At 64.5% G+C, this 13,724-nt stretch overlaps 1 protein-coding gene across 2 annotated transcripts; it reads left to right on the top strand.

Annotated features, from left to right (window-relative positions):
* The first annotated feature begins 290 nt into the window (after positions 1 to 290).
* Positions 291 to 12,223, top strand: GATA5 (GATA binding protein 5). Of its 2 annotated transcripts, XM_082643492.1 has the most exons (8): positions 291 to 358; positions 464 to 512; positions 597 to 1,290; positions 2,550 to 2,725; positions 9,218 to 9,343; positions 9,790 to 9,877; positions 10,208 to 10,335; positions 10,663 to 12,223. In XM_082643492.1, exons 3-8 carry the CDS (start codon positions 729 to 731, stop codon positions 10,816 to 10,818), a joined length of 1,236 nt encoding a protein of 411 aa, XP_082499618.1. In that variant the 5' UTR covers positions 291 to 358; positions 464 to 512; positions 597 to 728; the 3' UTR covers positions 10,819 to 12,223. The 2 variants fall into 2 exon arrangements, with proteins under 2 accessions (XP_082499618.1, XP_082499619.1); XM_082643493.1 differs by lacking the exon at positions 291 to 358 and having other exon boundaries at positions 452 to 512; positions 708 to 1,290.
* Positions 12,224 to 13,724: the final 1,501 nt, after the last annotated feature.

The following is a 13,724-nucleotide window of genomic DNA, read 5'->3' on the forward strand; positions in this document are numbered from 1 at the left end:
GGACTACTCCGGGGCACCAGGCACCTGGCTGGCTCGTGCTGCCTGCGTTGGCCGGGACTCGGCGTTGGGTGCCCCGCGCCGTGCTTCCAGTCGCCTTTCCCGCGGAGCCCCGCACGCCCAGCCTGATCCGGTCACGTGGCAACGCGGCCGCAGCCCCGGCGCTGACCCCGAGGGGAGGGCCCCGGGAGGGAAGGGGTGGTGCGGCGGGGGCGGGCCGGGGCGGGGCGGCCCGGAGGGGCGGCCGGAGCACCGGGATTCCCTGCGGAACCGCGCGGACCCCGACTCCCAGTCTCCAGCCCGCCTGTCGCCGCCTGCCGCGCCCGCGCCCTCTGCGCCCTCCGGTCCTCACGGCCAGCCCGTGAGTACCCAGCCGGGCCTGGCCGCGCGCCCCTCCCCAGCCCGGCGCCTTCTCCCGGCGCCCAGACCCTGCGTCCTGCGGACCTGCCGGGTTTCTCCTTCTCAGCGCCCACCGTGCCCACCTGGGAACCTCCGAAGCCCCGGCTGTGGAGGAGGTGAGCTTGACGTTCCCGCTGCACCCGGGATGCCCCCAAGAGCCGCTTCGAGCCGCCCCCGCCCCCTGCCGTCTGTCCCCGCAGGTTCCAGGACCCGCCCCAAAACCGCCGGGCTGGGGAGCGAGGAGCGCGGCCTGAGCAGCACCTGCGGGGCACAGCGGCCGTGACGTCGACACCCGTCCGTCTTCCCTGCAGGTCAAGGCCGCGCCAGGGAAGATGTACCAGAGCCTGGCGCTGGCCCCGAGCCCCAGCCAGGCCGCCTACGCGGATTCGGGGGCCTTTCTGCACACCCCGGGCGCCGGCTCCCCGGTGTTCGTGCCGCCGGCGCGCGTCCCCTCCATGCTGCCCTACCTGCCGGCGTGTGAGCCGGGCCCGCGGGCTCCCGCGATCGCGGGGCATCCCGGTTGGGCGCAGGCAGCCGTGGCGGACTCGTCGGCGTTCGGCTCCGGCAGCTCGCACCCGCCGGCCGCTCCGCCGCCCGGGGCCACCGCCTTCCCCTTTGCGCACAGCACCCCGGGACCTGGCGGCGGCGGCGGCGGCGGCGGCGGTGGCGGCGCAGGGGCCCGGGACGGCGGCGCCTTTCAGGGCGCGATGCTGGCTCGCGAGCAGTACCCGGCCCCGCTCGGGCGGCCCGTGGGCTCCTCGTACCCCACCGCGTACCCGGCCTACGTGAGCACCGAGGTGGCCCCGTCTTGGACCTCTGGACCCTTGGACGGCAGCGTTCTGCACAGCCTACAGGGCCGCCCGGCTGGCCTCCCGGGCCACAGAGCCACCTTCGGTGAGTGCGGGACTGGGAGGTGGCTCCACTGACTGGGGTCCTGGGTGCTGGCCGTACTGGGGTGCAAACCCGCACCCTACGAAATGCACGCCCCAGAGTCAGGGTTTTCCCAGCCGGGTCCGACACCAGCATGGGGCCGGCCCAGAACCCCTGAGACCTGTAAACCTGGACGGAACGCAGCGGCTGCCACCCCGAAATGAAAACACCGTCCTGAGTTTCTTTTTACACACCTCGATATTTCTGCTTTTCATCCATCCAAACCCAGTATTCTGGGCTCGTGCCATTTAGAGCCTACGTCTTAAACGTTTTTATGAAAAGTTTTGGAAATGATTATTTTTTAAAGCTCAAAATACCGGTTTATCTAAGTAAACCACCACATTCATCTCTGTTCTAGAATGTTTATGTATTCTAATTTGAGACCCAGTTGCAATCGCTCTCCAGGGTATAAATTTGAGGAATCGGACTCCAGGCCCTTAAAGCGGAGAGCTGCTCCCCGTCCCTCCCTCCCTCCTGAGTCGAGGGGCCACCGACTCTTTCTCACCCCACCCTCAAAACTGAGGGCCACGCCTTCTTTTGCTGCCCAGTCTTTTAGCCTACACCCCGCCCCCAGCCCCTCAGCGCAGGAAGCGGGATCCACTTGGCCTGGCCGCCAGGGCGCCCCACGCCTGGCGCCCACCCCTGGCCAGGCGATGATTGATCCCCGCCCCGCCCCCACCCGGCGCCCAAGTGTCTCCAGCGCCTGGCCAGGTCTGGAGGGGGCCAGGAGTCCTCGCCCCAGCAGCTCAAGTGGGAGGACAGTGCTGAGACCGCGAAAGCTGACAGTGAAGGCACCGCGGTCCTTGTGGGATCCCGCAATCCGATTCGGCCTCACTGCCACTGCCCGGCCTCCAGATCGACCCACTTTGCAGAGGACAAGGCCCTCGTCCTCTGCCAGTGTAGACGCTCCTGCCTCCCCAGCGAATCAAAATTACCAATGCTGGTGCTGGATCCTGTTCAGAGTGGGGCAATTCCCTGTCACCTGCCCCGAGGTTGGATGTATTCACCCTCCCCCCCACCTTTTAAAGCAGCCCTGAGGAGTGATTGAGACCTGGCACGAACTTCACTGTATGTAAACTTAAACTTAAAAAAGAAAGTTAAAGTAGATTTTGAAGCAAACTAAAATAAAGGCACAAAAAGGAAGGGAAGGAGAAGGTGCTGCGGACATGGCGGCTCCCAGGAAGGAGCAGGGCCTCACCCAGCAGCCGCCCGCCTTCCCGCAGCGGCCGACCTCCTGGAGGAGTTCCCCGGCGAGGGGCGTGAGTGCGTCAACTGCGGGGCCCTGTCCACGCCGCTGTGGCGCCGGGACGGCACCGGCCACTACCTGTGCAACGCCTGCGGTCTCTACCACAAGATGAACGGCGTCAACCGGCCCCTCACGCGGCCGCAGAAGCGCCTGGTGAGTGGGGGCAGCCACAGGGCAGGAGGGGGCAGTGCTTCTGCAGCCACGGCCGGGGCACCAGTGGAGCCCCAGGAGGCCCGGGCGGGGTGGCAGCGCCCGGTCCGCTGTCCTGGGCCCCCTGGTCTGGGGACCACGCGCCCACACTGTCTGCGGTGTCCCCCAGAAGAGCTCGGCTGTCCCAAGCTCGGCCCTGAACCTTCTGGGCAGGGGATCACTCTGCACCCGCTGCGGGCTCAGCCCTGTGGCTCCAAGGGGCTTTGGGCTGGCCAGGTTGGGGGGCGCGCAGAGAGGCAAAGTGACCTGACCCCAGGGAGGGGACTGGAGGGGAAAGTGGCTGCTGAATGCAGGCTTTGTTGGAGGACGTTGAATGTTACCGGGGAGGGACCCTGGGCCCGCTGCCTCCAATACTGCGAGGATGGGACGAGACCAGGCCTGTGGTTGTTCCCTGGGCGAAACTTGTTTTCACTTTTGGTTTCTTCTGCTGTATGGCTGGGTAGCGAGTAAGGGACTGGGAGCCGACCTCTCCCCCCAGCAGGGCAGAGTCCCAGAAGCAGCATAAAGGTTTCAAGTTCCTTTGTTCTCTGCCATTTCACAGGCAAGTTTTGATGCTCAAGTAATTTTGCAAGTAAGTGGCAGGGCCTGCCGATGTCGGCCAGCTGTCCGGTCAGTGAGGCCGCAGTGGCTCCCGCTTCCGGGTCCGGGCAGGGTTGTGTTTCTGGGCTGATGCTGGTGTGAGCCCTGTAGGGCCAGGCGGCTGGTTCTGGTGTGTCGGGCCCCGAGGAGTGTGGAAGGGCTTTCCGTGGCTGATGCTGTGGGATGGCCGTGCCATGGCTGCTGGTGTGGGCCACGGGGCGGTCGGGGGCTGGCCTTTACTAGAAATTCGAAGGCCCGGCTATGGCAGCACCGGAGCCAGACGCTTTGAGGCCCCGAACTGGGTGGGCAGGAAGCAGGACTGACTCGGTCGGGCAGCTTGAGGGCAGCCGCTGTTTTTCTTCCTCTGATCTGGCCTGGCATTTGGGGCTCTGCGGGTCCCCCCACCTCCCCCAACCCGTGCTGTGTCCCTCAGAGGAGGGGGAGCCTCAGAGTCCACATCACCCCAAGTCTGGTCTCTGCCCCTGTGATCACGCCCCCAACCCCAGGTGTGCTGCACCGGCCTGATGTCTGGTGTGGCCTCAGGGAAGGGGAAACTGAGGCCAAGGGACGGGGTCCTGGGGGCTGCGTGCGACCCAGACCTGACCCCAAGCAGCAGGCCGGTTCCCTCCTCTGGCTCCCTGCACTGTCCCCGGGCCAAGCCCTAAACTGGGTGCCGAGGATGCACTGCCCAACGGGAGATGCAGGGCTCCCTGCCTCTACCCACACTCCTCGTGGGGCTCAACTCCCAGCAGAAAATTCCTGGCTTGGGGGGTGGGCGGGCCAGGGCCACCATCTCCACCCTGAGGCGTTCACCGTCACATCAGCCGGATGACCACCCGGGGCTCCGAGACACTGAGTGACTTCCCTGGGCATGCAGCCCGCTGTCGGCCAGCCCTGGGCTCGGACCAGGACCGTGGCCTCAGGCTCCCACGAGCGCCCCACTGAGGCTGAGCCCCCCGCCCCTGCCCTGGGTCTTCCTGCCCAGGCCCCTGCGAGATGAATTCAGGGACGGCCCCCTTGCCTGCTGGGAAGGTCAATTGGGCGGCGTGTGTGGAGCACTTGGACGGCCGTGGCCGGTGGTGGGGGGGCCGGGGTCGGCCACTCGGCCTGGCGAGGCCCGTGTCATAGTCTGAGGACGTGGGATAGTTAGCTTTGGGGGGCCCCCAGGGTGAGGGATGCCTGCGCGCCTGCTTGTCTCCCCGAGGCCTCAGGGTCGGCCCAGCCCTGGTCACCCCTGAGTCCAGGCCCACGCGGACCTGACTGTAGACCACGCCCAGGAAGCGTTTGCCTGGTGGGGGGGGCCGGGGGCTTCCTCAGGGCCCCTTTGCTCCCCGTCCCTCCCTGAGCAGGATCCTAGGGGGTTCCTCTGACTGGCTGCGGGGTGCCCACCTGTCACCCAGGGCAGGCGGCCCCGCAGCTTGCCCGGTGGCTGGTCCTGGCAGGGCCAGGCTCGCTGTGAAAACCCTGAGATGCTTGAAGTCCTGAGACCAGAGCCCGGGCTGCGTGCTCCTGGCCATGGGGGCTGGGCCGGTCACCCCAGACTTGCCCCCGCTCCAGTGCCTCGCTCTCCCTCGCGTGTGGGCAGAAGTGATGGCCCAGGAGGGGCCCCTCCAGGAAGAACTGATCCTCCCCTTCTTTCAAATAATTCCAAACGTCCTAGAAGCGTGTCACCAAGGATACAGGAACGTGACAATAACAAGTGTGCGGCCCCCTCCCGGTAGGAACCCGTGTCTTTTTTACCCTTTGCCTCCCGTGTGCATCCTCGGTCATAAGCTGGGGGGTTACACCTTTGACCCGAGGTTTCCATCAGTGTGGACGAGCAGGGAGGGTGGTCCTGTCCCTGTGGCCAGGGGCTCTACGAGCGCCCCTTGGCCCGGCCTGACCCCAAAACGTTGGAGCCCAGCAGCCAGGGTCCGCGGACAGCAGGCCCGTTAGCCCGAGGCCAGTTCTGACGCCAGCTCCGGGATGTGGCCGGTGCCACGGAAGGCCCAGCATCCTTCGAAGGCTCACCGGCCCGGGTGCTCCTTCCTGCACAGCCTGCCTCACAGACTTGTGTCCTCAGCACGCTTTGCCCCGAGCAACGCCGGGCTCCCACCCTCCATCAGGTTAAGTGTCCCCGCGTCTCCCCTGCCAAGAGCATCCAGAGGACCCGTTTGAAACGGGAGCATCTTTGCGGCTCCACCACCTGCAACCTTTACTTTCCCAGCCGCGTCTCCGCCCTCTGCTCTCCCATCCCCCCGCCTCTCCGCCGGCCCCCCACCCAGCTCTGCGCTGCCCACCGCCCTGATTCCCCTGGGTGTCCGGATGCTCCGGGAGCCTGGAGCTCAGGCTGGCTCTGCTGCTGGCTTTGAAGTTGCACTTCTTTTGAAAAGAACAGACCAAAAAAGAAAAACAAAACGAAACCTGGAGAGGCCCGGCAGTTAGGGGCCCTGAGAGTGGCTGGGCCTGGCCTTCTGTCCCGACCGCGAGTGAGGAAGAACAGAGGGAGGCTCCGGGCGTCCAGGGGGTGCGGCAGCCCCGGGGACGTGGCCCCTGAGTGTGTTCAGCCGAGAAAGGAGGTTCTGTCCCCTCCGGGACCACCCCGCACCTCTGGCCCCTCATTGTCTGAGCCTCAGTTCCCCCCACAAAACGCAGGCAGCTGAGGGGATGGAAAAAGATAAACGAGCAAGCACTGCGAGAATTTTTTCAAGGTCATTCTTTTTTTCCCATTTTCTTGATTTTAATCTAATTTCCAGTTTCTCGATTTTAATTTATGCTCGCTGGAGAGAGCTTCAAATGTGGCTTCCAGATTCCCCCGCCACTCCAGGGTCTGGGTGATGGGTTCACACCACCCGGGCTTGTGTCCTGCCTACACGCGGTCCAGCTGCTGTAGCTTCTCCCCGGGACCCACAGCGGTGCGTGTAGCCCCGCTGCTTCCGCAATGCACGGGTGACCGTGGGGGACACTTGGGGCGCCCATGTGTCTGCGCTCGTGCCCCCGTGTGTGCAGCCTTGCGGGCCTGCTGTTGGAGACAGTGCTGACGTGAAGCCTTCGCGGGGGTCTCTACACCCTCGCAGGAGTGTTTCGGTAGGAAGGATTTTAGTAGGAAGTGGCCTGATGACCGGCCAAGGAAACCGCATTCCTGCGATTCCTACAAGAATGATGCTAAAATGTGGGGGGAATGTGAGATGGCAATGTGAACTCTAAGGGAGCAGCTGTTGGTAAAAGACCCTGAGGGTCCCAGCTGGATTTGGAGGAGGGGCCTCAGGCCATGGTCCCCGCCTTGGTCTAAAGGCACAACTGGAGTTGGGGACCGCGATGGGGCCCAAGAAGGTAGGTTAGGGCCACCAGATAAAATACAGAATGCACAGTTAGATGTGAATTTCAGATAAACAACGAATAGCGTTTTAGAATAAATATGTCCCAAATGTTGCATGGGGCATACTTACCCAAAATATTTGCTGCTTATCTGAAATTCACATCTAGCTGGGCATCCTGCTTGTTTGTTTGTTTGCTAAATCTGGGAACCCTGGGGAGGTCCCAAGGCCTCCTCCCACCTTAGGAAGATGGATGGACTGGGGGTCAGGGGATCCTGGGCCGGGGCGGGCAGCAGGGCTGGGAGTGGGCTCCGGGACAGCAGGGGGCCTCCACGTGGGCACAGCTCCCGGCAGCCAAGAGGCAGGTGGAAAGGAGGGACGGGAGCAGGGGAGGGGAGGCTCGAACCGTGTCCAGTGAAAGCAGCTGCTTTCCAGACAAGATCAGGATGTGGCCGCCGTCTTCCCAGGGAGGCCCTCCGGCTAGGGGCCTGCTCGACCCCAGGGCCAGGGCTCCTGCCTCAGAGTGTGTCCCACCATCCGTCCCTTCCGCTTCTGCTGGGCCTGGGCCCGCCGCCAGCTCTCTCCACTCCAGCAGGTGCACAGGTCCCACCCCTAGGAACCCTGGGGAGACCCCTGGAGATGCGGGCCAGGCTGGACATCAGGCGCCACACAGCCGTGGCCTAGAGGCCGCCGGCCAGAGGATGGGGTCTCCCCAGCCAGGCCGGGAGCTCCCGCCCTGCCCTCCCTCTGGAGCCTCCAAGGCCTCGTCCCTTCCTTGTCTCGTGGCCCTTTTGTCCCGGATCCTGGGGCAGAGTCCTGCCTGGAGACCGGAGGCCGAGCCTTAGATTAAACAGGGCGGAATTCCCTGGAGCCTCTGGCGGCAGCCTGGGCCTGGGGGAGGGGAGGGCGAGGAGGCGTTTCCAGCTCTGCGTTTTCTTGGGAACGGCTGGTGCCAGGGGCTCCAGACGGGCCCCACTCTCCCTCCCGGGCCAGTCACAGGGAGAGCCTGTGCCCTCGAACGGCTGACAGCCTGGGGGAAGGGGGTGGGCAGGAGACGGTCGGCAAGGCTGGCAGCTCGGTCAGTGCAGAAGGAAGGACCCCAGAGACGGCAGACAGACGGGGCAACTGAGGCTGCCCCCAACAGCTCAGCCCTACCCTGGGACAGATTCCTTTTGTGGCTTCTTTCGTCCGTCTTGCTTTTGGTTGTCCTCTGGCTCGGTCCTGGGCTGGAGAGTACTGAAGAGAGAACACACGTCCTTGGGACGATTTTGAGTGTGGAGTCTCACGGGCTTCTGTCCTTGTGCCCCGGGGTGCCACTGAAACACCGTAGTGGATGTGACTTGGTCTGACCCTGGCTGCCACGGGGAGGTCGAGGTAGAGACCCTGCATCACTGTGGTCCGGGCGAGGGGGCAGGGGACTGGACCAGGCAGGGGCCACGCAAATGAAGGAAAAGTTGACAGATTCAGGGCATCTGAGGGCACGGGCTGGGGAGAGGAAAAGGCAGACCCCCCGAGGACGAAGTCTGGGGGAACGGGGCTGGGGAGGGGTGTGCCACCTGCAGGCTGTGCTGGGGGGGGAGGGAGGGGCTTTGGGCCTGAGGTGCCTTGGGGGGCCCTGGGCAGCAGAGAGCGTCTGGAGCTCCCAGACTGCAGGGGACAGACCCCATGCACACACCGAAATGGGAGTCGGGCAGAATCCTTGCCTGGGAGTGAGGGACTGGGCTCTGGGAGCTCGAGGACCTTGAGCTGGTGGGAGGACCGGGGTCAGGCCTCCGACAGCTGCTCTCCAGCCAGCCAGCCGGCTCGGCAGAGCCGCTGGACCCCCAGGCTTGTTAGGCCCCAATTCCTGGGTGAGCACTGTCTGGGTCCCACTGGGCCCCCACGTGCAGGGAGGTTTGGGGACCCTGGTTGGATATGGACCTGGGAGGTCGGCCTCTGGAAGGTTCTGGAAAAGCCATCTTGCCCCAGTATGAGGCATGTGAGCAGCAAGGCAGGGGTGGGCATCGGGATCCCGCAGCCCACAGTCCGGCGCAGAGCTGCTGAGCCGAGCATGGGCTCAGAGCCCCAAGTCTTGGGAGGCAAGGCTCAGAGGGACCAGCAGGCCCGCTGGATGTTCAGCCCGGGCCCTGACCCGAGGGTGGCCCTGTGACTCCTAGAGGTGCTGCTCCACCACAGATATGCGGGGCTACGGCCCCGTGTTGGTTAAAAAGAGGCTGCAACAGACACCCGGCTGCCTGCCTGTGCTGGGCTCTTCACGAGATCCTGACCCCACAAGAGACCTGTGGCAGGTCTCCTGTCACCCCCATTTTACTGACAGGGAAGCTGAGGCCCAGAAGGGTGAAGTGACCTGTCCGAGGGCTAGCAGGGCACCAGGTCGAGGCTCCGAGGAATCCCGGGCAGGCCTCAGGTCCTTAGCGCCCAAAGGCCCTCTCACCCAGCCCCGCACGGCCCCAAGCCCCGAGCCCCGCGTCCATCCCTCCCGCCCAGGCGCACCTGCCCCGCTGAGCCAGGCGGCAGGGCCCCAGCCCCTAGCCCTGCCCACCCAGCCTCCCGCCCACAGCCCTCCTCGCGCCGAGCCGGCCTCTGCTGTACAAACTGCCACACCACCACCACCACGCTCTGGCGGCGCAACGTGGACGGCGAGCCGGTGTGCAACGCCTGCGGGCTCTACGTGAGGCTGCGCGGGGTGAGCGGGGCCCTTCCTGGCCCGAGACGGGGCGGCGGGACGGGGCGGGGGCGGATCGGGCTGCGCCTGAGCCGAGCGCGTACACGCCTGGACACACGCGGCCCCGCCGCCCGCACGTGCCCACGCGCTACCGCTAGGCCCGTGGGACAGATGGGCTCACAGAGGCCGTAGCGTCACTGCGGCTCCCCCGCAGCCATTCAGCCGGGCGCAGAGGCTGGACACCCCCAGAGCCCTCCTGGCCCCCGGCTCCCGGAGGCTGGGGTGGGATGGGCTTCTCCCTACCAGGCCTGGAGGAAAGTGCCAAGCCCGGGGGTAGCAGCTCCCCACACAGGGCCGCAGGAGTGACCAGCTCTGCAGGGCCGAGGTCGGGGCAGGTGGCCATGCAAGAGGCCCCAGGGGTGAGCACGGGCAGGGAGCAGCCGTCCACCTCCTGCCAACCCCACCAGGTACCGCGGCCCCTGGCTATGAAGAAGGAAAGCATCCAGACACGGAAACGGAAGCCGAGGAACATCTCCAAGACCAAAGCCTCCTCAGGTTCATGGGCCAGGGCTGTGGGGGGCCGAGAGGGAGCCCAGGCCCCCAGGCCCTCCTGTGAGGCACACCTTCTCCCTACGGAATCACTTTGAGTATCTCACATTCCACCATTAGAGAGTCACGTGTTTGGTGCAAGCATCATCGTCCTGAAGTGCAAATACCATTGGCCTGGGATGGTCTGGTCTGGGGAGGGGCTGGGGTGGCGGGAGTTCACCCAGCAGTGGGGCAGGAGGTCCAGTGGAGGAAGCCACACCCAGCACCTCCAACCCCCCACGTGACCAAGGCAACCAGATCTGGCAGCTTCTGTACATGCCCTGCCTTCCCTCCCAGGATCCGCAGGGAACACCACAGCCTCCCCGCCGGCCTCTGTCCCTGACCTGGAGATCTCAGCGGCCACTTTGAAACCTGAGCCCAGTCTGGCATCCCCTTCGTGCCCCGGGCCCAGTGTCACCTCCCAGGTGAGGAGGTCAGGGTGGGGTGGGGTGGGGTGCCCAGAGCCGGCTCCCAGGCACCTCCTAGGGGACCCCTGGCACCACAGCCAGGTCAGGGCCCCCACGGGCCCCTGCCAGAAGCTTGGGGCTGGACATGCAGCCGGCTGCTGGTGCCAGGAGCTGACCTGTGACCGACGCTGGCTGAGAGCCCCTGTTGATCCTCACAAGGGGTCCCCACCCCATTCCAGGGACTGAGGAGCCCCCTTAGGGCAAATCGCCCTGTCACAGGGCTCCTGACCTCAAGTGAGCCGGCCACTGTTCCCGAGTCTCACGCATGCCGTGTCCTCCCTGCAGGCCTCCACGCAGGTGGACGACACCCTGGGCCCCAGCCACTTGGAGTTCAAATTCGAGCCCGAGGACTTTGCCTTGCCTTCTGCAGCCCTGGGCCCCCAGGCCAGCCTCGGCGGGACCCTGCGCCAGGAGGCCTGGTGTGCGCTGGCCTTGGCCTAGGTCCCCGGGCCCCCACCAGGACCCACCTCGCTACTTCTTTGCTCCAGCCCATCAGAGAGACCGCCAGGCCGGATGCTGGAAGAGACTGGAGCCAGCCGGACCTGGAGGCCTCCTGTGCAGACGGCAGTCGGGCCCCAGAGCAGGAGGAAGGCTGGTGGGAGAAGGGCTCGAGCCCCTCCCCGGACGGCAAGGGACCCCCAAATGTAGGGCAAGGCTCTGAACCATACCAGCCACTCCGGCCATGGCTGACTGGGGCTCCCACCCCCAGTTGACTTCTATCCTCAAGGCTCGCCATCATCGTGTTTACAGGTTGCAGCCGTTGGAAGAACCCCACCGTCCTGTTGTAAAACCAGGATCACAGGTGAAATCACTGAGGCCGGGCAGGTAACAGGGATGAGGAGGGCAGCCAGATGGGGGGCCTCCTCAGGCCTCGGGCTGTCCATTGCCCACATTCGACCATAGAGCCACAGCACAGAGACCTTGCCCTCCTCGGAGCATGGGATGGCCAGAGACAGATGTGCAGCTCGTGCACTGTACCAGGACGCCACCCCAGGGGGAGGCCATTCACATTGTAGTCATCGTGGACTCGTATTTATTTGGACGGTTTTCCCAGACGGAGCAGTAAAGGGCCTTGTTCTGACTGAATCTGTGGATTGTAACCATTTCTGATGGGCAGAGTACCCGGGGCCCAGTTCTGACCCACACGGGCACTCTCGGGGTGGTTGGGTGACCACAGGTCCTGGCTCACCTGGGACTGCCCCGGCAGAATTATCAATAACCCCCCCTTTCGCGTACAAAGCCGTCCCCTCCCAGGGCTCAGTGATAAATTAGTTAGTTGGCGCACTGGCTAGGGGCAGCTCTGCCCACGGGGGCTGATGAATGGCTACTAACAACCTGAGGGCAGAGGCGGGGGGGGGGCACGCCCTGCAGAAGGACCACAGCGTCCGTCCGTCCGTCCCATCACTGCCCTCCACCGACAAGAACTTCTGATTTTTCCACGGAAGCCAGAAACCTGGCTTTTTTTTTTTTTTTTTTTAATGTAAAGTCTTCCAAATGAAAGCTTCCCCCCCCAACTCCCAATTTGATTCAAAAATCTTTTAAACTTTGTGCGCCATCTAAACCAGCCACCATGGTGCCATCCTATTTAAAACATTGCTTTCATACTGAAAAATGCTCCTTGGTGGCAGCTTCCCGAATGTGTTCCTTCATCCTGAACTTGTACCTCGAGATTCAACCAGCTCAACTTCCACGTGTTGTTGTCTTTTTTTTTTTTAAGACAAATGCCGCCATAAGAAAAAAAATGTAAAATAAAGATTTCAATCTTGCCTGCCTCTCCCCATCACCTGTGGGATTCCCGGCCTCGCCTAGAAACGCATCTCTGGGGGCCGGGCAGCTGGACCTCACTGGCCGCTCTGAGTCACGTCAGGAGCTCTCAAGGGCACCAGTAGGACTTGACGAGACCCGTAGACACTGGGTGGCTCCAAGGTCACCACTGCGGGGGAGCGGGCAAGGCCCAGCCTGGGGACCACACTGTGAGAAGTCATCACTTCGGGGTCAGGCAGACTCGGGTCAAGTCCCTGTCCTGCCCCCTACTGCCCTCCTGGCCCGGGGTAGGGGGACACAGAGCAAGCCAAGATTTGGGCAGTGGTGGCCCCAGTGGCTCCCTGTGGGTCTCGTGCCTCTGACTGGGCCACAGCAGGCAGTGTTGAGTGGACCCTGGGGACGCGGGGGCACAAGGCATGAATCAGGCCCCCTGTGTTGAGGGCACCGGCCACTCTCACCATCTGGGTGTCCCCACGAAGTCACAAGCCTCTGTGCCTCGGTCCTGACTGTGATCGGGGACCCCCACCCTCCCAACAGGGAGGGCTGCAGCACAGACCACCCAGATTCGGACAACCTGAGGGGCCAATAAAATGCAGACACTCAGGGCCAGGGGTCATATCGGTGACGGGCGGGACCTGGGGACCTGCACGTTCACAAGCGCTCAGGGCCCTCAGCAGCCACACTGAGAGCCACGTGACCAAGGCCAGGCGTCAGAGGAAATGCCTCGGGGACGGGGTCTGGAGCACAGCACGGCCAGCTCTCTCCAGAGCGGGCTGGACGGGAGACGGGGACGGAAGGGCCTGCAAGGGCTGTGCCCGCGGGCACCCGTGCTGGGTGGGCCAGAGGTGAGGCCGCTGCCATCTCGTCTCCACGCCACAGGCCTGGGGCCGCCTTCCCGGGAGCCCGCCCACAGATGAGGAAAAAAGCACAGAAAGGGTCGCCCCGCTCGGGGGGGCAGAGCCCCTTCCCACCCCTTAGTCCGCCTCCTCTCACCCCTCTCAGGGCTCGTGATGGGGCTTTGGGCCCCGAGCTGAGCGGGAGACCAATTATTGAATTATCGAGCAAGTGGCAGTGGCCTCCGCAGGCCGCCCCACCAGGCACCCCCGGAACCTCTCAAAGGCAAGACCAGCCCAGCCCTTCTGAGGCACCCAGGCAAGAGGGTGGGAGGGGGCGCAGAGGGGAAGCAAAGGCCCCGGAGGAAGGAGCCACAAGGACAGGGACAGACGAGGTGGCCGGGAGCGCCTGGCGAGGACCACGTGGCCACGTGACCACTACCGCAGTCACGGCGGGAACGGCCCTCCGCCCGGCAGGTGCCCCTCCCTGTGTGGCCCGGTGCATCCCTGGCTCTTCCCTCCCAGGGGGGCGCCAGTCTCCCTCTTCCCCGACGAGAGAAACCCAGGCACCTGAGAAGTAACACCCGGCTCAGAGAGGTGACACAAGGCGCAGGGCCCCAGCAGCACCCTGACCAACCCAAGGAGTCTTCCTAGAGGTGCCCACAGTGCGCCGGGCAGAACAGGCAGGGTGGACAGGAGGGGCTGGATGCCTCGCCCACGAGGACAGGTCCCCAGGGAGAGTGCTTGGCA

This window comes from Mesoplodon mirus (assembly GCF_964341445.2).
Source record: "Mesoplodon mirus genome assembly, chromosome: 15".
In the NCBI taxonomy this organism is placed as follows: Eukaryota; Metazoa; Chordata; class Mammalia; order Artiodactyla; family Ziphiidae; genus Mesoplodon; species Mesoplodon mirus.